Raw genomic sequence first — 22,516 nt, 5'->3', positions numbered from 1 at the left:
GGAATGTCAACAAGCACAGCAGCAGCACAGGGACCCCAGAGGAGCTGCCCCATCCTCATCGGGGAATAAGCATTCCTTCGAGGAGAGTGTTTGGCTTTGGGGAGAACGGGGGTGTCGGTCTGACTGAACCCAGGATGTTCCTGGGTTCCTGGAGCTGGGTGTGACCCCACAGTGGTGCTGGCAGGTCTCTGTGCATGGGGGTGACCCTGTGGGGTTAAATGGGAACATCCTGGGTCTCTATGGATGGGGGTGGCCTTGTCAGGGTCAGTGGGAGCATCCTGGGTCCCCTGTGATGGGGGTGTTTCTGTGGGGTTAAATGGGAGCATTCCGGGTCCCCTGTGATGGGGGTGTTTCTGTGGGGTTAAATGGGAGCATCCTGGGTCCCCTGTGATGGGGGTGTTTCTGTGGGGTTAAATGGGAGCATCCTGGGTCCCCTGTGATGGGGGTGTTTCTGTGGGGTTAAATGGGAGCATCCTGGGTCCCCTGTGATGGGGGTGTTTCTGTGGGGTTAAATGGGAGCATCCTGGGTCCCCTGTGATGGGGGTGTTTCTGTGGGGTTAAATGGGAGCATTCCGGGTCCCTGTGGTGGGGGTATCCCTGTGATGGAGGTGTCCCTGTGGGGTTCGATGGAAGCATTCTGGGTCCCTGTGGTGGGGGTGTCCCTGTGGGATTAAATAGGAGCATTCTGGGTTTCTATGGATGGGGGTGTCCCTGTGATGGGGGTGACCCTGAGGGGTTCAATGGGAGCATTCCGAGGGAGCCCCTCAAGTGCCATGTGCCGCTGGCAGGGGCGAGGCGGGGCAGCCCTCGGGAAAGGGTTGTGAGGAAAGGTTTGTGAGGAAAGGTTTGTGAGGAAAGGTTTGTGAAGAGCCGCGTCCCTGCGCTGGGGCAGCCCCGCGGCCCGGCCCGGCCCGGCCCCGGCGCGCACTCACCCTCACTCACCCTCAGCAGCCCCGGCGCCGTCCCGCCCGTGCCGCCGCCCGCTGCCGGCTCCCGGCGGGGCCGGGCCGGGGCGGAGCCGAGCCGGGAGCGCCGAGCGCGGCCGGGCGGGGCCGCCGCCCCCGCGGCAGGTGCGGGCACAGCATGGCCCGGGCCGAGCGGCTGCGGGTGAGCGCCGGGACCCCGGGCCGGGCCGGGCCGGCTGAGGGGAGCGCGGGGCTGGGCTGGGCTGGGCTGGGCTGGGCTGGGCGGGGCAGAGGGGCCGTGCGGAGCTGGGGAGTTCCGGCGGGACGGGGGGTCCGGGCGGGCGTGCGGGGAGTGTAAGGGCTCCTGGGGGGGTACGAGCGTCCCTGGCGGAATATGGGGCTCCCTGGGGGTATTATGGGGCTCGCTGGGTGTGTATGGGGGTCCCAGTGGGGGTATGGGGCCACAGGGATCCCTGACGGGGTGGGAGGTGCCGGACGGGATGTGGGGTTCCTGGGCTGTGTGGGGCCGCGGGTGTCCCAAACCGGGTGTGGGGTCCCTGGGCTGTGTGGGGCCGCGGCGGTCCCTGGCAGGGTGTGGAGTCCCAGACTGGGTCTGGGGTCCCTGGGGCTGTGTAGGGTCCCTGGCAGGGCGTGGGGCCATGCCGGTGGTTGCCACGCGGAGCTGGGTGCTTTGAAGGAGCCCCTGGCGGGTGTGGAATCACCCAGGGATGGGGACGGGCGCTCTGCGAGGGGCTCCCGGCAGTGTGGGAGCTGTGGGGCCCTGGCGGGTGTGGGGCGGTTCGGGGTCCCCCGTGGGGATGGGCGCTCTCTGTGGGGTGGTGCGGGGCACCGGGCGGGTGTGGGTGTGGGCTCGGGGCCCCTCCAGCCCCGCAGCCATCCCCGCGCTGCTCCGCGCCCCAGAACAAGCTCGTGGAGCGCTGCGAGCGGATCCAGCTGCAGAGCGCGGCCATCGCCCGGCACGTGGACGAGGTGCTGCCAGCCAAAGACCAGGACGTCCAGGTGAGTCCCGGGGCTGGCCCTGCCTGCTCCCTGCTCGGGTGTGCCTGGAATTCCTGCTTCATTTGCCTAGAAAATGTGCACAGACAGTGGTGTGAGGGTACAACAATCAAACATCCTACTAGGATCAGTGCCTTAGAATTCCTAGGTTTATTTTATTTGTTCCTTGTTGCCATTGAGGATGAGGACAAAGGACAGTGATAGAATCATAGAATCCCAGACTGGTTTGAGTTGGAAGGAACCTTAAAAACTACTGTTTCAACCCTCAACTATAGGCAGGGACACATCCCAGTAAGCCAGGCTGCACCAAGTTCCATCCAGCCTGGCCTTGGACACTTGCAGGGGCAGCCACAGCTTCTCTGGGCACCCTGTGCACCTCACCACCCTTGCAAGGAAAATTGCTTCCCAATATCCTCTGGCTGTGGGAAGCCAATCCCTCTTAGTCCTGTCTCTCCAGGCTCTTGTCCCAAGTCCCTCTCCAGCTGTCCTGGAGCCCCTTTTAGGCACTGGAAGGGGCTGTAAGTTCTCCCTGGCATCCTTCCTTCAGGCTGAGCACCCCAGCTGTCTCAGCCTGTTCTGTTTCTCACCCAGAGTGAATCTCTGGAGATTTGCTGAGGACAGAACTCTGTGCCTGTTGTCACTTGGGTACCGGGGCTGGCTGAGGAGGCAGTGGGCAGGTTTGGGCTGATGTGGGCTCAGTTTACAGAGTAGCACCAATGGCTGAGCCCCAGGGGCACAGGCAGAGCTGCTGGGGCAGGGCTGATGCCCTCGGGGCTGGGGCAGGGCTGATGCCCCCGGGGCTGGGGCAGGGCTGATGCCCCCGGGGCTGGGGCAGGGCTGATGCCCCGCTGTGTCCTTGCCCGGCAGAGCGCGGCCAGCGCGGCGCGGGAGCTGGTGGTGCAGAGGCTGCTCCTGGTGGGCAAGGCCTGCGAGAACGAGGAGCAGCGGCTGCTGGAGAGGGTGCACGCCGAGGAGGAGAGGGCACACCAGAGCATCCTCACCCAGCAGGTGCACTGGACAGAGGCTCTGCACAAGCTGGGTGCCCTCCGCACCTACCTGGTGGACATGATCACCAGCCTGGATGACCAGGGCCTGCTGGTGAGTGCTGTGAGTCAGGCAGCCCAGAGCTGACCTGCACGTCGTGTTCTGGGACTTGAATGCAGAGTTCAGCAGCTGCTGTGCTGCCAGCAGGGAGGCAGAGGTGGGCAGGACATCAAGAATTCACAGAATTCACAGGTGAGGGATCACACACAGAAATCACAAAGAATCACTGGGTTGAAGAGACTTTAAAGATCATCGAGTCCAACCCATGCCCTAACACCTCAACTAAACCCTGGCACCCAGTGCCACATCCAGGCTTTGTTAAACACACCCAGGGATGGGGACTCCACCACGTCCCCAGGCTGGCCATTTGCAGACATTTTTCAGGTCTGGCTCATGGAACCTCCTTGACCTGATCCTGATAAGCCCCTGTGGTTTCTGGTGGTTCCTAGAGCATCTGCTCTGCCTGATCCTGCTCTTGCTTGCAGTGAGGTCCAGAACCACCCACGTTCAGGTCTCCAAGCTCTGGGCTTGTAGTTGCCCTTAGGCTGGACAGCCAGGACAGCTCTGGGTTGTGAGCTACTCTTACAACAGTTGTGCCATCAGTTTTCTAGTGTCTGGTTTAATCAAAACTGACCCTTGGGAACACCTGCAGCTCTTCTGGGAAGTCCCCTGTGTTGCCTGGCTTAGCCCTGTTAGGGAGATTTGTCATGCAGAGCAGCCTGTGCTTCCCCTTGCTCAGTTCCTTCCCTGGTTATTGAATCATCTGGGTTCACCCAAGTGATTCCTCTCATTTTAGATGTGAGCAGGACCTCTGCCTTGCCACCACCATGCTCAGCCTCTGCTTACCACGTGTAAATTTGTCAGGAGAGGAGCAGCAGTTTGGCTTGGAAAACAGACCCCATCCCATGGAAAGAGGGCAGATGCTCCTTTGGTGGGAAAGGCAGTTCCTATCCTGTAGCTGCACCATAAAGAGGAGAGGTTGGAGACCTGGATCCATCACTGCCTGTGGCAGAGAGCAGCCACACCCTCAGTTTCTCCTTTGGAAGGGAATTAGGGGTTCATGTGTTCTCCACCCTGGGCTGTCAGTGTTGGTACTTGTGCCTATCTGGAATCAGCTCATGGCATGCCACAGGAAAGCTGAAGGCATGCAGAATGCACTGCTTGGATTTGAGCAGGGATCAAGTATTTCCTTATCACTCTGCTGTACCTTGAGAGTGCCTCATGGCCAGCAGGTACAGAAACAAGGGGACTGACCATGAGGTCACCTGACTCTTGGCTTTGTCCCTCTGCAGTGTCCCTCCTTTGCTGGAAGCCCTGGGGTTGTTTGCTGGGAGCACAGGCTGTTCCTGCAGCCTGCTCTAGTGGGGTGAGGACAGAGAGGGAACAGCAGGCAGTGTCCCAGCCACACGTGCAGTGTGTTGCCTTCAGCCATTCCCACTCATTTTCAGAGCTGGGAATGCTGCAAGTGAAGAAAATGGATGTTGGATGCTCCTGCTGCTGCCCAGGGCTGGGGTTGGGGTGAGGGGTGGCTTCTCTGGGTCAGGAAGGGGAACACTGCTCCCCAGGTCCTGGGCTTGCTGTGTTTGGGGTGTCTTCTGTGGGGGTTTAAGCTCTGATGACTCTTTCTCTCCTTGTCCCCAGCGTGCAGAGCAAGAGATCTTCGAGAGGTCAGTACCTGGCTGCTCTGCTCCTTTCCCTGCTCCTGCTCCAAGCTTTCCCTGCTCCTGCTCCACACCTGCATCCCCACAGCTCCTGTGCTGTGTGCCATGACTCAGGCACCCCATGACATCTCTTTTATCCCTCGTGCTGCTTTTGTTGTGGATAAAAGCACAGAGATGTCAGCGTGGCCTCTTATCTCTGCTCCTTGTGCTGTGCTGCACCTGGACATGCTCCATGTGCTCTCCCAGATCAGCAGTCCTTGCTTATGGGAGAACTTCTGCAGCTCCTCAGGAAAGCCCAGGGCTTGCTGGGGGATGGAGCAGGCCTGTGCCAGGCTGTTGGCAGCAGCTGGGATGGTCTCTGCTCCATGTAGGGGGTGGCTGGCACAGCATCTGCCCAGCTCTGCATGGGCAGGGAGAGCCAGCTGCAGGTCCCAGTGTCCCCAACAGCCCTATCAGTGACACTGGGCTGCCCTTCCTGAGGAAGCACCTTGGTGGTGGTGGTTTTTATTAATCTATTTCATTTTATTTGAGTCATTTATTTCTGTGGCTGCTGTGAGGATGCTGCCCAGAGCACCTGTTGGGGGTATTTGTGCCTGTGGAGAGTATGGAATGTGCCCCAGCACATCCCCAGCAGCTGTGCCACAGCCTGTCCTCACAACCAGGAGTTCTGCAGGCCACAGGAGCCAGCAAAGCCCTGGCTCTGTGCTGGGTGGAACCTGCTGTCCTGGCTTGCTCTGTGCCCAGACTGTGGGGCTGTGGCAATGGAGGGAAATCTGATTCTCTGCCTGTTCATTGTGCTCCCCTGTACCCTGATGGCTGCTCACAGACACATTTATTTACCCTGTGTCTGCTGAGTGAGGAGCTGTTGGCTCAGGCTGCTGGGATGTGTTTTACAACACTGCAGCCCTTTCACCAGGAACTGTGGGCAGAGCCAACCCAAAGTATCACTGGGGGTGAGAGTTGGCCCAGACACCCCTGCTGTGGTCTCTGCAGCCAGAGCTCCTCTTTAACCTCTGCCATACCTCCTTGTAATCTTTTAAACACCTTCCAGCACAATAAATCATTGTATTTTGAAACAGCTCCTCTTTTCCTTTGCTAGGACAGAGCTGGCAGAGGGAATCTTGGAGCCCCAGGAGTCCCTGAAGTTAAACTTTAATCAGAGCTGTGTTCAGAGTCCACTGCTGCATCGACTGTGGGCCTGTGCTGTGCTCTGCTGCCTCACAGGTCAGTGCCTTGCTCAGATCTCTCATGCTCCAGGGATTCCTGCATCCTCTCTTGTGTTGTGCCCACAGAAACTCCCTGGTGCTGTGTCCAGACTTCTCACCCTGTGTCCAAACTTCTCACCCTGTGTCCAAACTTCCTCACCCTGTGTCCTGCCCCTCTGCTCTCCTAGCCCTTGTTTCTTGGAGCCCATTCAGGGAGGCAGCAGCAGCTGTGGCAGATGTAGGGGGTGGCTCCAAGCACTTGTGGCTCCAGGAAGAACTGGAGTTTGAAAAGATTGTGTGTACTACCAGCTCTGTGGCTTTAACATTGTGTGGTTTCTTTTGCTGTTTCCTGAGTCTCTGGGTGACAGCAGTGAAGCTGATGCTGCTGTGGGAATCTCTGGCACAGAAATCTCTGTTCACAACGTTTAGCACTGGGCTGCTGGGGACTTTGAGAGGGTGATTTCATCTGGGGGGTGTCTGTGATGCTGCCCAGTGCAGGGGCAGTGAGTAGATGAGCAGTGTTCTGATCACAGGCTGAGGTGGTGGCTGTGCATGAGCTGCTGGTTCTGGAGGTGTTTGTGCTCTGGCTCAGCCCCTGTGTGCAGCTGAGGCTGCACTGGAGGCATTGGCCAGGCCACTGACAGGCTCTGGGACTGGTTTACCTGGTTGGTCCTGGCTGTGTTAAGCAGGGAAAGACTTTTTTCCTCTGGCTGTGATGTGCTTGAATGGCTGGTTGTGAAATGTTTGCTTTTACTCTGGTTTCAGTCTGTTGTTAGAGTATTTCAAATGCACTTTTTGTTTCTCAGAGATGGCAGTATCCTTCATAATTTGCCTTGTGAACAATCCCTAGCGTGTTTTTCCAAAGCTGCTGTACAAACTTCTGATTTCTGCTCATCTTGCTGTGATTTTGATGAGCTGTTTTCAGTTTTTCCCTGTTTCCAGGCCCATCTCCAAACTCTGCACTTCAGGCTTTTATTGCTGTCATGGTTTGAAGTATTAGCTTGAGAGTCTGTGCCTATCAAGCAGTACCATCATGTGTTTACCTGCTGCAAACTCTGGTGTTGCTTTCCCTTTGTGATTAATTTCCCTCTTTGGAATCTGTGAGTGCTGGCAGTTGAGGAAAGTGTCCCTGCAGGGGTTGGCACTAGGTGATCTTTAGGGTCCCTTCCAGCCCAAATCACTCTGTGATTCTGTGCCAGTCCCTGCAGTTGTGCATTGACAGTGTCACAGAATCCTGTGCCAGCCCCTGCAGTGGTGCCTTGACAGTGTCACAGAATCCCAGAATTGTTCAGGTTGGAAAAGACCTCTAAGACCATCCAGTCCAACCTGTGATCACCATCTTGTCACCCAGCCCAGAGCACTGACTGCCAGGTCCAGCTGTGCCTTGGCCACCTCCAGGGATGGTCATTCCACCACCTCCCTGGGCAGTCCCTTCCAGTATTTAACAGCCCATTCAGTGAAGAAATTCTTCCTGAAAGAATCAGTCAAGCAGCTTCTCAATGTTCAGAGCTGTGGAGTCAAGCAGGAAGCCTTTCCCTAATTTCCTTTGCTGGGACAGAATTTTTGTAAGGATTCCTCTCCCAACAGTATCCTTGTGAAATGTAATGACTTTAGGGCATTTGATTCTTGTGGTGGGTGTGCTGATGCACTTATTACACAGGAATTTCATTCTCTTTGGGGTTTTTTTGAGTGTGTGGTTACATTTCACATGTCATTACTGCATGCTGAGGATGCCTGGTGTATCCTTGTGGATCTCATCAGTCACCAGGCCACTCTGGACTAAGCCTTAGAGATTTAATATTAAACAGCAGTGGTCTGAGCTTGTCTTAAGACTCAGTAATGTGAAGTGTCACTCTGTGGTCCTTTCTCCCAAAAGCAAGTGAGCAGGTGGCTGTCTTGTTTATTTGCTTGAAAACAGAAAATTCCAAGCCTTGATGGCTCACTCCATAACCTCTAAAGTACTTGGAAAGCAGCTGCAAAAGGGCCTCTATGTCACTCTCAAAAATAAACATCATTCCTTTGATGCCTTCACCTGGCATCCAGCCTTCTGCATCACTTCTGTTTGGGGTTGGCAGCTTCTTCCTTGCACCACAGGGTGATGTAAATCTCCTGGCACCGTTTTGGGAGGGATCTCAGTTCATGGGAACTTGGATTTTTATCAGCAGCCAGATGTGCTGCAGCTCACACAAATGTGCTGCCCAGAGCTGTTAACCATGGGAATTTATTGTCCCAGTGTCCCTCATGTCCCAAGGCCACCCTGATGGATACAGGACACAGAGAAAATAGACTTGGGGGCAAGATGAATTCCCAGTGGAGTCATTCATCAGAATTATACGTGAAAATCCAGATTTAATCATGACAAAACACTTGTGTGAGGGGCAGAATTTGCTGATCTGAATTCCTGTGCTGTTACTTTGCCAGCACTTCCCCTCCCTCAGATGCTCCCCTGGAACTGCAGCTCCACATCAGAGCAGGGTGGGTGTCACTGTCACTGGGGTGGTGTTTCCCCACATGGACCACCAGGATGCAGCCTGTGTCAGCTGTGTGTGACACAACAGGAGGTTTTAGTGCCCTCCTTCTGCCAGAGGAAGCTAAAGTCTGGTGCTGCTGTGTTTTTTATGAATTCAGAGCAGCTCTGGCTTCCTGGAAAGCCACCCTGCACAGCAGCAGCAGCGTGGGCAGCCCAGAGCCCTGTGGAGAGCTCAGCCTTGGCTGCTGTGTGGGGAAATAAATCATCAGATGAATGAGGCTGGCAGCTCCTGCTGAAGGAAGTGCTGGCTTCAGCTCCTCTTTGGGCTCACTCTTGCAATAATTCCTGCCTAACGTGCACAGGTGCATGGCACTGATTTGCAAAGGGATAATTCAGCCTCTGTTCATCTGCCAGGGAGCACCTGGGCAGGTGCAGCCTGAGGGAACCCTGGAGCATTGCTGGTGGTGTTTGCTACTGGAGGGATTCTGACCTGGGTCCTGGAGCAGGCTGGGCTCTGGGATGACCCTGTTGAGGTCATCCTTTGGTTCTTCATCCTTTGGTCCTTCCTTCATCCTTTGGTTCTTTAAGGTTCTCATCATGCTGTGCTCTGGATGCTGAGTAGAAGGTGTTGGGCAATGGCTGGCACTGCCATGATGGGGTAGAGCTGCTGGCAGGGATGGCAGAGCCACTGAGTCACCCCTCCAGCCCTCTTTCCATGGTGGTTTAAGACCTAAAATGAATAAAGTGAGGGTGGGGGAAGGCAGGGCAAGGAAGGGCACCTGCTGGAAGGACCTGGGTCTCCTCAAGAGCAGGTGAGTCTGCTGAGCATCAGCCTCACCCCTGTTTCACCAATTTAGAGACTGAGGGACACACTTCTGCAGTTCCACAGCTGCACACCCACAGAGGGGTCTCAGGGGGAGCATGCAGCCATGGCAGGGCACCATGATCTCAGAGATCTTTTCCAATCTCTACAGTCCTGTGCTTCCTTGACTTGGAAGTGGTGCAGACCCACAGTGGGTGCTGTGTCCTCTGGCCAGCCTGGGCTGCTTCTGGCTGGGTTTGTGCAGCTGGGCACCTCTTCTTTCACAGCTAAGCCAGACCCAGTCACAGCCATGCTCAGCTCTAAGCCTGGTGCCAGCTCCCAGCACCTCAGGGCGGGTTGATCAACACCTGGGGCTTTGTAGCAGGAAAGAGATTTCCCTGCCAGGCCCTCTCCAGTCCTGTTTTTCCAGCTTTGCAGGTTTTCTGCACACAGCCCTCCCAGGCTTGCCAGGCTCTCGGCTTTCCTGGCTGGGGGAGGAGCAGCCAGGTCCTGCTCACCCACCGTGGGGGTGGGAAAGGACAGGAGCTAGGTTTGGATCTCTCCCAAAAGTGGGGTGAGCCAAAGCTGCTGAGTTCTGTTCTGTGGGAGTCAGGCCAGGGTCAGAGGAAGATGAGCAAGCTGGAGAGGTGTCTGGTGAGTCTGGGCTTTGGCAAGTCTCTGCCTTGTTCTGGCCCTGGCTGAGAGGAGAAGCTGTGGCACCCAGCCTGAGCCCAGCACTGTCACCCCCAGGAGCAGTGTGTGAGGAGAGGCTGCTTGTGCTTGTGTTTCTCACAGCCATGACCACCTCAGGTGCTTCAGGTGGTGGCCACTGCATCAGTGCTCATCACGTGGCTTCTCTTGCAGGCTCACAGGAGATTCACATCGATGAGAAAACCCTGAGCCCCCACCTCAGCCTGTCAGAAGACAAGAGAACCCTGACCTTCAGCCCCAAGAAAGCAAAGGTGGACTCGGGCTGCCCCGAGCGCTTTGACCACTGGCCCAACGCTTTGGCCACTGCCCCTTTCCACTCGGGGGTGTGTGCCTGGAAGGTCAGCGTGGAGCAGAGCTGTGCCTACAAGCTGGGAGTGTGCTACAGCTCCGTGCCCAGGAAGGGCTCTGCCAACGAGGGCCGCCTGGGCTTCAACGCCGCCTCCTGGGTGTTCTCACGCTACGACAAAGAATTCCGGTTCCTGCACGCGGGGCAGCCCCAGCCCGTGGAGCTGATCAAGGCCCCCGCAGAGATCGGGGTCCTGCTGGACTTTGCAGGGGGGGAGCTGCTCTTCTACGACCCCGACTCCTGCGCCATCCTCTTCTCCCACCGGCAGCCCTTCCTGGAGCCCGTGTTCCCCGTCTTTGCCGTGGCACACCAGAGCATCTCGCTGGGCCCCCGTGCGTGACTGTGTGTGCAGTGCCCGGGGGAAGGGAGCTGGGGCAGGGCTGGGGGCTGTGTCCAGGGCCCTTCAGACAACACCTGCCTTCACACTACACCTGTCCTCCTGTGTTCTCTGCAGCTTTCCTCTCGTCCCACAGCCTACACCCTGTGCTGGGGTGAGGGGTCTGGCAATGCCTGCCTGGCCAGCTGCTCCTAGGTGAATTGTGTGCTTTCTGCCCCACCAAAGGCAGCTTTCCAGTCTGCTGGTGGGCTGGAAAAAAGAGGAGAAATAGTGAGAGATATTTGTGGAGAAGTGGCAGGGAGGAGGCCCATGGAAAGGGACACAGTGTGCTCTACAACTCCTTGGCAGAGGGAGGAGCCAGGGAGGGTCAGGCTCTGCTCCCAAGCAACACAAGAGGAAATGGCTTCAAGGTGTGCCACGAGAGGTTCAGGTTGGATTGTGGAGAAAATTCCTTCTCTGGAACGGTGGTCAGGCCCTGGCACAGGCTGCCCAAGGCAGTGATGGAGTCACTAACCCTGGAGGGGTTTAAGAGGCATTATGGATGTGGCACTTGATGACATGGTTTAATGGTGGCCTAGGCAGTGTTGGGAGAACAGCTGGACTCCATCCTCGAGGTATTTTCCAACCTAAATTAATCTATGATTCCCTGACTGGGACACAGCTGGAGACACTTTTGGGAGGAGCTACCCCACTGCAGAGCAGGGACAGCACAGGGGGCTGTCCCCTGTGGGGGAACCATGCTGGCACAGGGGCACTGCTGAGGGGCTGTGGCCATGTCCAGGCAGAGGAATGAGCAAAGACCAGCAGAAAGAAGCCAAAACTGAGTGTCCCAAGGCAGTGGGGTTTGAGTGTAACGTGGTGTAAACATGGGGAGCTGATGGCAGCAGGCAGGGAGGAAGGAGAGGTGTAGGCCTGGAGTTGAGCCAGAGAAAGGGGTTTAAAATCATCTTTAAAGGGTCATCTTTATTTCATTACCTGAATCAGTAAAGTTTGTTAATTAGCAATTCAATAAGTGAAATTGCCCAGCTCCAGGCTGTTTTGCCCACAGCAGGAGACCTGCAGGCACCTCCTGGCTGCCTACCGCTGTTGGGAAGGGGGGGATGTTGGTGAGATGGCAGAGCTGGGGTACACTGAGGGTGCAGAGCCTGGGCATGGCTGCCCTGGGTGTTCTGTGTGGGCAAAGCTTCCCTGGGACAGGGCCACCACTTGCACTGGGGGATGTTTAGGCCTGTCCCCGGGGTGAGTGAGAAGGGATAAACCTCAGTATCTGCCGAATGATCCTCTGCAGTGACCCAGTCGCAGCCCTGTTAGGGGGAGACACCACAGCTGACCTTCTGTGGTGGTGTTAGAGCCATGAAACACATTTGCTCTGCTGCTGGGCATCAGAAATGTTTTATTGCATGGACACTCCTCCTGCTCCATAGGCAGCTCAGACTTGCTGCTCTTCCCTGCCCACCTGGCAGAAAGAAATCTCCTGTCAGGACAGTTCAGCACTGGCAGCAGCACTGGACCCCTCTGAACCGCAGCTACTCCTTCTCGATGCGAGCCAGGAGGTGGCTGAGCGTGGGCAGGACGTGCTCGGGGGGCACCTCGGGCCCCTCGGCGTGCCCGGCCGCCCGCAGCAGGAAGCTGTGCATGCCCGCGGCCCGGGCCGCCCGGTAATCGCGGCTGTAGTCATCGCCGATGTGAGCCGCCTGCTCGGGCCGCGCCCCGCCGAGCCGCAGCGCCTGCTCGAAGATCCTCCCGTCCGGCTTGGCGAAGCCCGCGGCCTCGGAGGTGAGCACGAACTCGAAGTGGTGCCGCAGGTTGCAGTTCGAGAGGATGGCTTCCAGCCGCCCGTCGAAGTTGGACACCACTCCCATGCGGAAGCCGAGCTGGCGGCACCGGCTCAGGGTCTCGGCCGCTCCCGGCAGCAGCTCCCAGTTGTTGGAGCTGCAGTAGTCGCGGTAGAGCTTCTCTGCCAGCTTCGTCAGGGCTGCCTCGTCCTGCACGCCCGAGAGCTTGAAGCTCTGTTTGACAACGTCCAGCCACCACTGCCGGGAGCTGAGCCCCTGGCCGTGGCCGTAGTTGGGGAAGCGCCGGCTCTGGGCTCCGTACACCTCGCGGAAGGAGCGCCCCAGAGCCTCGGGCTGCACCTGCAGCCCCTGGGCCCGGGCCTCGGCCGCGTAGCTCTGGCCCACGGGCTGCCGCAGCCGCAGCAGCGTGTCCTTCACGTCCCAGGTCAGCAGGCGCAGCCTGAGCATGGCCTCGGCAGCGCCCGGAGACACCGCCGAGCCCGCGGTGCCACTCGCATCCGAGGGCTGCGGGCACACCGGCCTTCTGTCCGCCCCAGGACGAGCGTCGGTGTCCCTCCGGCGGGGCTCAGGGGCACTCTGGGGTCAGCACGGAGACACGGCAGGGAGGGCAAACCCTGCTCCGAGTGCCAGGGGCAAATTCTCCCAGGCCGGGACAGCGACACTCGCCACGTGGGTGCCGCAGACGGGGCGAACTGGGGCACCGGGGCTGGACAGGGGCTGGGGGTCAGGGGCACGGCCGGGCTGTCTGGGGAGGGTGTGCGGGGCACAGCCGGGGTGTCGGGGGCGGGAGCACCGCTGGGGCGCAGGTGCGGGCTCACGGTGTCCCCGCGGGTCCCGGAGGTGCGGGGCGGTGCCGGCGCTCACCGGGCCGAGCTCCCGGTGCACGGGGGCTGCGGGCTGGGGGGGCGCGCACTGCCGGGACCCACCTGCGCCGCTGCCCGGAAGGGCCGCCCCTAGCGGTGAACAGGCCCCTAGCGGTGAACCGGCCCCTAGCGGAGAACCCGCCCCTACCGGAATTCCCTCCCATCCCGGAATTCCCTCCCATCCCGGAATTCCCGCCCCTCCCGGAGAACCCGCCCCGGCCGCAATGGCCGCGCTCAGTGCCGGCCCGCCGCCTCCCGCAGCCAGCGCAGAAGCTGCGGTGTGAAATAGGTGATGATGATGTCGGCCCCTGCGGAGAGACGAGACGCTGGAGCCAGCCCGGGGGCACACGGGGGATAGAGAGGGAGCCACGGGTGTTGCAGCCTCACCTGCGCGCCTGAAGGCCGTGATCGCCTCCTGCACCGCCGCCTCCAGGCTGAAGGCGCCGGCCTGCGCCCCGTGCCACAGCATGGCGAACTCCCCCGAGACGTGGTACACGGCCAGCGGGTGCGTGGGGTGCTGCGGGAGCGGGTCAGTGCCGGGGACAGCCCGAACTGCCCTCCGCACACCCCGGTGCTCCAGCGCCCTCCCCGCACAGAACCCACAGCCCCAGCCAGAGCCCTCCCTGCCCCGCAGGCCTCACCCGAGCCTTGACGTCCCTCACGAGGTCCAGGTAGGGCATCCCCGGCTTCACCATCAGCGTGTCCGCGCCCTCCCTCACGTCCCGGTCCTGCCACGGCAGCGCGGGGACAAGAACAGCTTGGTTTTGCCCAGGAGTTTGGAGCCGTGGTGGTTTTCCCCAGGAGGGATCACAGGAGGCTGTGAGCCCCTCATGGCCAAGGTGGCTGGAGCTCCCCTCACCACACACGTGGTGCCTGGGGAGAGCTGGTGGCTTTGTGTGCCTGCACCTGACACCCCCAGCCAAGGAGGGCATGGGGACAGCAACTCAGCCCTTGGGCACACAGTGGGACCAGCTCTGCCAGGCTGGTGGGCCTCGTGTTTCTTTGGCTCATGAAGGGGAACACCATTCACCATTTGCCTCCCAACCTCTTGCTCGCCCCAAGCCCTGCAGGTGCGATCACCCAGGCCCTATGTGAGAGTGTCCCACCCCACAGGCATAACCCCCCTGCCTACACTCACCCCACTGAGGGTGTCCCACCCCACCGCCTACACTCACCCCACTGAGGGTGTCCCACCCCACCGCCTACACTCACCCCACTGAGGGTGTCCCACCCCACCGCCTACACTCACCCCACTGAGGGTGTCCCACCTCACAGCCTACACTCACCCCACTGAGGGTGTCCCACCCCACAGCTATAACCCCACACTCGCTCCACTGAGGGTGTCTCACCCCACACTCACCACAGCGCGCAGGGCCAGCCCGCGGGCGCCCGGGGGCAGTTGGTAACAGCGCCGGTCCCCAAAGGCCGGTTTGGACAGTGCCGCGTCCCTGCAGAGGGGCAGAGGGTGAGGAACCCCTGGCTCCCACAGCTCCAGAACCACCAGGACAGGCCGGGACAAGCTCTGAGCCACTGAGCCAGAGCAAGGGGCACTCCCAACATAGCTCAGCACCCAGGGATTGCTCTGGGAGGTCCTACAGGCCCAGGCTGGCCCTGGGAGCTGTTTCAACACCCACTGCCCCCCTCATGCACAGAATCTGGGTAAAATTATGTCAGGCTCTTTTCCAAGGTAGATTCCTTGGAAATACCCAGCCAGGGTCAGGCTGTTCTTGGGACAAGGTCTAACAGCTGACTCAGCTGAGGCTTGTCCCTGAAGTCACCCTGTGGGGCAGCACTGACTGCTGACTCCTGACTGCTCCTGGAAGCTGCAGGCAGCTCCCTCTGCCTGCCTTGCCACCAGCACCCAAGCAGGTGAAGGGTTGGGATGGAAGATCACCCTTCAGTGACCTTGCTGCCAGCCAGCCTCTTCTGGGCAAGTCCTTTTGCATGGAGAAGTAGGAGTAGGGTGCTGCAAAGTGACCAGTGTGCCCCAAGTACAGCCCAGGCTCTTGGCAAGCCCCTTTCCCAAATAACTACCTGGGAATGCACTCCCAGCCAGCCTGGCCCCAGCTGGACACACAGACCCACCTGAAGGGGCCGTAGAAGCACGAAGCAAACTTGGCACTGTAGCTCATCACCGAGACCTGCAGGGCAGAGAGGGGCTGTGAGGGCAGGGAGCTCAGGGCCACATCCCAGTGCTGGGACAGGAGAGATTCCCTCCCACAGCTTCACCCTCCCCCTGCCACACGTCTGGCACCTCACCATGCCTGGGCACTCCCCCCCAGCCAAGGACATTCCTGTTCTGTGCGTGCCAGGGCAGGGCAGTGCCCGTGGCACCAAGGGGGGTTTGTCCCTCCTGCCCCCTGCCCTGTCCCGCTGTGCTGCAGCCTCCATGGGGGTGGTTGGTGCCTGTGGCACACACAGAACCCTGGCTCACCTTGTTGCCCAGGTCGTTGGAGATCAGTGCCTGCTTTATGGCTGCAATGCGCCCGTCCATCATGTCCGAGGGGGCCACGATGTGGCAGCCTGCAGGGACAGACAGCACAGGGCTGTTGGAGGCTCACACCCTGCAGGGGAGCACTCCCAGCTGGAGCCAGGCCCAGGCTGCTTTTGGATCTGCCCAAAGCAGAGAGGGCCAGCTCTGAGAGCCACTCTGGGGTGTCACCGCCAGGGCTCCCCACCTGCTTTGGCATAAGCCAGTGCCACCTCGGCCAGGCGCTGGCAGCTGAGCTCGTTCTGGATGGTGCCATCCTCACGCAGGATGCCTGGGAGACAAACCTGGGTTACACAGTGCAGGGACAGCTCACTCCCCAGGGGAGTGGGGCTCTGGGGACAAGCTGAGGAGATGCTCAGAGCAGCAGTGGGGAACCTGCTGTGTTCAGAGAGGTGGATAAGGACCAGGAGCCTGCTGGGGACTGGACACAGCATGTGGATGCTTCAGGGAAGGGAAGGCAGAGATGGGGCACATGGAGAGGTGCTCAGACTCATGGCCTAAGGGAGGGTCTGAACCACCCATGCCTCCCATGCTGTGGTCAAAACCCAGGAGAGGTCACCCAGACTCAACTACAGCAGTACAGGGAAGCCAAGTCTTGGAGCAGGAGCTGGCCAGACCCTCAGCAGAAAATGGCAAATCCCAGAGGCTCTCACAGGCCCCTGCTCACCACAGTGCCCATGTGAAGTGTAAGGGCACAGGCAGACATCACAGGCAATCAGCAGCTCTGGGAAGGTGGAGTGGATCTTCCTGATGGCCTGGATGGCAGGAGTGCCCTCGGCATCAGCAGCAGAGCCTCTCTCATCCTGTGAGGACACAAACACCTCAGCATGCACAGCTGACACTTCCCACTGGCTCCTCCATGGCAGAAGCTCTGCCCAGGAAGCATTTCCTGAACTGTGGGACGCTGTAAGGCTGGATGGTGGGACTCCACTGAGGGAAAAGGGTGATGGGCAGCTAGGGCAGGTTTTGGGGTCACCTGCAGAGCTCTGGGGACTTTCTGGGTGTGATAATATCCTATCATATCACAGCCAGAGACCCTGAACTGCTCCTGTTTGATCAGGAGACCACTCCCACCCAGCCCCCATTGCTCTGACAGCCCTGTGGCTCTCCCAGCACCCCCACACCATGCACTGACCTTGTGCACCTTGCTGGGCACCCCAAAGATGAGCACACACTTGAGGCCGTCTTCGACCAGGGGCCGCAGCATCCCCTCCAGCTTGTTCACTCCATACCTGCAGGGCAGAGGGCAGCAGCTGCCAGGCACCCAGAGCTGCCCCGTGGGGACAGCTGCCCTGGCACTGGGATGCTGCTGCCCTGGGAGCAATCCAGCATCTCCAGGCAGTGCCTGCAGCTACAGGGGAGGTGTTGCCTGAACACTGGGAGGAACAATCTGAGCCCTTATCTGGGGCTCCAGGAATGCTATCAGCCCAGCAGGGACACTGCTCTGGAGGGATGGGCATACCCTGCCCTTGGATCCCTTATCTTGGTGGCCCTGGTGCAGCTCCAGGCCCCTTTCCCATCCCAGCTCCCCTGCCCACAGCCCTGCCATGTTCAGCAGATGCAGAGGGAGCTGCCAGTCCAGTGGGATCCAGTGCAGGACCAGACCCCACATCCTTGCAGAGCTTTTCTGGCTGCTGCTGGAAACCCTTCCAGCCTCCCTGTGTGCCCAGCCCACACAGCCTGGGAGTGCTCTGGGACACAGCCAGCCCCTGGTGCTGTCCCTCCCAGCACTGACACTTTGCCAGCATTCCCTGCATGATTCCCTCCACTCCCTCAGTGGATGAACATTCCCACCTTGCCTGATGTGGGGATCTCCAAAGCAGGAACCAGAGGGTTGGGAGCCTCCCCCTGGCTCATGCTCAGGGCATAAATGTACCCTCCCCAGACACAGCACAGCAGTGACTGGGGGGCTGGATTCATACCTGGCTTGTCCAGGAAGGCTGGGAATTTGCTCCACGGCATCAGGGCTGTCACTGTGGGGAGGTGGATGGGACAGAGATGTGAGAAGGAAGCCTCTCCCCCAGACTTGTCCACAGCAGCTCTGCACCTGTTTAGGAGCTCAGGGCGTGCAGGGATGGGCCCAGCCAGACCCCCTGAGCCAGGTCCACCCCTGCCCCCAGAGCTGGGGCTCACTCACGTGACAAAGATGGGGTAGATGAGGTTGGAGGCATCAAAGGTGGTGGCTGTGCCCTGCCAGGAGCGCAGCACGGGGTGGAAGTAGCCACTGTGGAGAACAGAGTCTGCCTGCATGGTGGGCTCTGCTGTCAGGGAGGGAGACTCTGAAACGCCAAAACAAACAGAGGGGCCCTGGTGAGCTGCTGCTCTTGGCACACGTGAGGAGGGGCTGGGATCCAGGCAGCCCTGCAGGACTGGCCCTGTCCCGTGCCAGGCCATGAGCTGCAGCCCAGGCAGCCCCACCTACCCCGGGCACTCTGGGTGCTGCAGGACGGCCATCAGCAGTCACAGCCCTTCCCATTAACAGGGGTGTCACTGACTCCTCCCTACAAACCCCCCAGTTCTGTGTATGAAACCCCCATTTCCAGCCACTGACAACCCCCCTAGCAGAACCACGTTCACCCTCTGCAGGTTCCTTTCCTTGAGCCCCAAGAGGGTCATTCTTCATTCATTTCACTTTTCCTTAGTGCTGAGGAATTGTGGTTTTGTATGGGAAGGATACAGAGCTGCTCTGGGTCATCTTTAAGGTCCCTTCCAACCCAAACCATTCCATGATTCTGTGCAGCACCACGTATTTATGGCTGCAGTGTGAAGGGGCAGTTCCAGAAGAGCAGGGGCACTGGAGGCACGGGACCATCCAGGGCTCTAAAGCTCTCACACAACTCTCACAGTTAAACAACTCCAATGGCCACTTACTGCTGGATAAAGAAAACCATGGAGTTAGGCAAAGCTGATTTCAGAGATAACAAAATTCACACATAAATTGATCATTAGTTATCTCATGGCTGAAGCTTCTTTTGTAGCAATGTTTTACTCTCCAGCAGATCTAGTAATAATTCTGTGATCAGCCCATTAAGAATTACATTTCCATGAGGGCTCAATTCCCCCCACCAGGCTGCTGGTGGATGTGGTGGGAGGGCCGTGGGAAGGGAGCTCTCCTGGGACGAGGTGTTTGGCTGCAGTGCAGAGCAGCAGCTGCACGACCCCAGCAAGGGATTGTTTGTGCAGAGCAGCTCCAGGGACTGCTGGCTGCTCACACAGGGCCACATCCCCTGAATGCCCCGTGCAGAGGAGCTGGGGTGCCCTGGGAGACAAAGCAAAGTGCCTGCTGGACAGTGTGGGGTTTGGGGAGCTGAGCCTGAGGGAGCTGAGATGGGATTCTGAAAGAGCAGGTGGGTTCCTGTGAGGGTCCTGGGCAGGGCAGGGCCTCCCTAGGGAGATGGAGCAGCCTTGGTCCATCCCAGGAGGGGTCATTAAACCTCTCTGACGCCCAGCCTGTGTCCAAACTGTCCCTGGAGAACAGAGTGCGATCAGAGTGCCCCTGGAGGCACAGCTCCAGCTCCCAGCACAGAATCCAGGACACAAAGTTTTACACCAGCACTCACGACATCAGCCAGTAACAGAGCTGGGAGATGGCTCAGTTCTTCTGGAAAACCATTAATATGAAGTGTTTCACCTATTTTACACACTCAAAACCCTTAAGATGTTCTAATGTGGAGCCAAACTCTGTCAGAGCAGCCCAGTGCACAGGACACTTGGAACAAAGGGGAATTGTGTTCAGTCCAGGGCTGGAATCGAGCCTCTCATACCCCAGGGAATCGCTTCTGCTTGGGGATGAGGAAAGGCCCCTCTTGGTTAGAGGCTTACACGTATAAAAACCCCAATAAAAACATCAGGTGGTGCTCATGGGGGATACAGAGCAGCTGACAGGAACCTGGCAGCGTCATGGCATCCCTTGGCAAGCCATTTTTAGCCCTTGGAACGCTGCTTGCTCCAGGGAAGGGGACAGCCCTCGGGTGAACCGGAGCTGGCAGCTCCAGCAGGCGCCTGGCTCCAGGCAGGGCTCCCGGCAATGGCAAACAAAGGGCTCAGTGAACAAAACCCACCTCGAGAATCCAAAAAATGCTTTAAACAGTTAATCCCAGCCGAGGGAGGGGAGGGGGCCGGGTGGGACCAGCGGCACCTGACTGCATGGGACAGATAGAGGCCACAGCTGCCGAAACCGCGCTCGGGAGGAGGAGGAGACGGCGCCGGCCGGGATTGCAGGGCCGAGATAAGAGCGGCACGGGCGGGTCCCGGGTCCTCCTTCCCAGCCCCACGGCCAGGACGAGCTGCTGCCCACCCAGGGCACCCGGCGGGACCAGGGGGCACAGCGGGGAAGGAGGGCACGGCCACGGGGACATTGCGCCACCCTGGGCTGGGGCTGCCCCTCCCGAGATCCCGGCAGAGCAAATTAACCTTTCCCCAACACCCAGGGCCCAAACCGGACTTTCTAAAGCTCTTTGCTCCGCGCACACCGGAGGAGTTCAGGGACAGGTCGGCAGCAGAGCGGCTTCACCTTTGCTCCTTCCACTGGGGCCGGTCCAAAGCCGCAGCAGCCGAACCCGCAGCGGTGCCCAGCCCGTGCCCGGCCCGTGCCCGCGGCACTGCCCCGGTTCCTCGCTGCTCTCCAGGGACGGGAAGCGCCTTCCCAACGGGAGAACCCGGCACACGCCGGCCCTCGGACGGGCTGGAGACAGAGCCGGCGCTGCTCCGGCTCCCAGGAGCTGGCAGGGTTCGTTCCCTCCTCTCCCCTCATCCTGGCAGCAAGAGGTGTCCCAGCATTTCAGGACACACAAGCACGCGTGGCCTCAGACGTCAGCACAATTATTTAGCTAAATCCCACGGACATGCAGGATCCCAAAATCCCAGCTGGGCTGGGGACGGACTGGAGTGTTTCTAGGAAAGTGGAGCTCCCCAGGCACAAAACGGAGCCGTGGGTTAATTAACAGCCACTAATGAAGGCCAAGCTGTTACAGGGTTAATTAAGAGCTACCTACGAAGGTGAAGCTGTTAGGGCAGGTTTCTCGCTCCAGGACGGGAGCGGGGATGCTCCGGGGTCTGGAATTACACCCCAGGACAAGAGGGATCTCCGGACCGACGCCAGCTCGCAGCATCACACGCTGCTCGGTGCGTGCCCCGCCGTTGCCACGGTTACGGAGCAAAAACGGAGCAAAAACGGAGCAAAACCCGGGCTGTCCTTACTGCGTTACCCGGGGCTGCGCTTCCTGCCTGCACCCAAGCACGGCCGGGCCCCGTCCCTGCAGTCATTTTCCGGCAGCCCTGCAAGGGGCCGAGCTCGGGGAGCGGAGGAGGCGCGGACGCCCCGGCCCCAGCTCCGGTGCCCACTCCCAGCCCCGCTCCCGGTCCGGTTCCCGGTGCCGGTCCCGGCACTCACCGATCAGCGCGTCCTCTGCGGCCGTGCGACAGTGTCCGTGATTTGCATAACCACGCCCACAATCAGCATAGCCCCGCCCCCCGCGGAGGGGCTGGCGGGAAGTCTCGCGGCGGAGCGCGGGAAAGGCGGCGCGGGGGGACGGGGGCGGCGGCGGAGCCGGGATGTGGGGTCTGGGGCTGGAATTTGGGGGTCTGGGGCCGGGATTTGGGGTCTGCGGCCGGGATTTGGGGTCTGGGTCTGGGATTTGGGGTCTGGGGCTGGAATTTGGGGGTCTGGGGCCGGGATTTGGGGTCTGCGGCCGGGATTTGGGGGTTTGCGGCCGGGATTTGGGTCTGGGGCCGGGATTTGGGGTCTGGGGCCGCGATTTGGGGTCTGGGGCCGCGATTTGGGGGTCTGGGGCTGGGATTTGGGGTCTGCAGCCGGGATTTGGGGTCTGGGGCCGGGATTTGGGGGGTCTGGGGCTGGGATTTGGGGTCTGGGGCTGGAATTTGGGGGTCTGGGGCCGGGATTTGGGGGTCTGGGGCTGGGATTTGGGGGTTTGCGGCCGGGATTTGGGTCTGGGGCCGGGATTTGGGGGTCTGGGGCCGGGATTTGGGGTCTAGGACAGGGATGGGCCCGGAGGGGGGGCACGGGGCACGGCCTCGGGGTGCTGCGGGGGCAGCTCTGGGTGCTGGGGCCAAGCAATCCAGTCCCGGGGTGCACCTGGAGCCAGGTTTGGGGGTGCTGCAGGGGGACTCACAGCCAGGTTTTGGTGTTCTGGAGGACACGGAACAGGGCTTTTGGGATGATGATGGGGGGAAGAAGGCAGGTTTTGGGGGTTCATGGAGGCTGGAGCAAAGTTCTGGGGTGCTGCAGGACCCAGAGCTAGGTTTTGAGTGCTGAGGGGGACATGGAGCAGGGTTTTGGGGTGCTGGAGGGCTATGCAGTCCAGTTCTAGGGTGCTGTGGGAGGACCTGGAGCCAGGTTTTAGGATTCTGGAGTGGCTGGGACAGGGCGTTGGGCTGCTGTGAGGGTTTGGAGTGCTGCAGTGTTTGGTTTAAGGAGCATGGCTGAGAGGCTGTGGTGGTGTGGAGCAGGGTTTGGGGTGCTGCAGAGGCACCTGGAGCAGGGTTTGGGGTGCTGGGGGAAGCCCAGAGCCCTGCCTTGGTCTCTCAGAGCAGGGGAGATGCCAGGATCAGGTTTAGTGCAGGAATTCTGCAGCTCCCCCACCAAAGCACCATTCCCTGGCTCACTCCGGTGCAGAAACCCTGGATCCAGATCCTGGATGATCCCCCCAGCCTGGAGCCTCTCCCTGGAGCTGACAGCTCCTTCCCCCAGCAAACATCAGCGACCTGGAAATCCCCTCCTCCTTTCCACAGTCCCTCCTCCTCTCACACAGGCCAGGCTGCAGCAGCCTTCATCGTCCCTTCATCCTCCTCCATGTCGGTTGCTCCAGAAACCAGAGCATTTCCTGCTCCCATCCCACTGATGCAACCA

General features: G+C 59.7%; 3 protein-coding genes across 6 annotated transcripts; 1 reads left to right on the top strand and 2 right to left on the bottom strand.

The window, feature by feature from the left end:
- Positions 1-1,075: 1,075 nt before the first annotated feature.
- On the top strand, positions 1,076-10,589 carry BSPRY (B-box and SPRY domain containing). The gene is made up of 6 exons (XM_063174647.1): positions 1,076-1,107; positions 1,827-1,925; positions 2,790-3,020; positions 4,608-4,633; positions 5,727-5,851; positions 9,969-10,589. The coding sequence occupies exons 1-6, from the start codon at positions 1,084-1,086 to the stop codon at positions 10,499-10,501; spliced, it is 1,038 nt and encodes a 345-aa protein (XP_063030717.1). The 5' UTR covers positions 1,076-1,083; the 3' UTR covers positions 10,502-10,589.
- Positions 10,590-11,871: 1,282 nt separating this feature from the next.
- HDHD3 (haloacid dehalogenase like hydrolase domain containing 3) lies at positions 11,872-13,219 on the bottom strand. Its single transcript, XM_063174648.1, has one exon. It carries the CDS (start codon positions 12,739-12,741, stop codon positions 12,025-12,027), a length of 717 nt encoding a protein of 238 aa, XP_063030718.1. The 5' UTR covers positions 12,742-13,219; the 3' UTR covers positions 11,872-12,024.
- Positions 13,220-13,355: 136 nt separating this feature from the next.
- ALAD (aminolevulinate dehydratase) lies at positions 13,356-21,122 on the bottom strand. Of its 4 annotated transcripts, none has more exons than XM_063174667.1 (12): positions 21,041-21,122; positions 17,786-17,927; positions 17,571-17,621; positions 16,784-16,880; positions 16,316-16,451; positions 15,836-15,919; positions 15,592-15,680; positions 15,243-15,298; positions 14,518-14,605; positions 13,799-13,885; positions 13,545-13,674; positions 13,356-13,465 (listed from the first exon to the last, which is right to left on the bottom strand). In XM_063174667.1, exons 2-12 carry the CDS (start codon positions 17,896-17,898, stop codon positions 13,392-13,394), a joined length of 1,005 nt encoding a protein of 334 aa, XP_063030737.1. In that variant the 5' UTR covers positions 17,899-17,927; positions 21,041-21,122; the 3' UTR covers positions 13,356-13,391. The 4 variants fall into 4 exon arrangements, with proteins under 4 accessions (XP_063030737.1, XP_063030738.1, XP_063030736.1 ...); XM_063174668.1 differs by lacking the exon at positions 21,041-21,122 and adding an exon at positions 20,848-20,929; XM_063174666.1 differs by lacking the exon at positions 21,041-21,122 and adding an exon at positions 20,643-20,798.
- Positions 21,123-22,516: the final 1,394 nt, after the last annotated feature.

Source organism: Melospiza melodia, chromosome 22 (assembly GCF_035770615.1).
Source record: "Melospiza melodia melodia isolate bMelMel2 chromosome 22, bMelMel2.pri, whole genome shotgun sequence".
In the NCBI taxonomy this organism is placed as follows: Eukaryota; Metazoa; Chordata; class Aves; order Passeriformes; family Passerellidae; genus Melospiza; species Melospiza melodia.
This window is presented reverse-complemented; position numbering and strand designations above follow the sequence as displayed.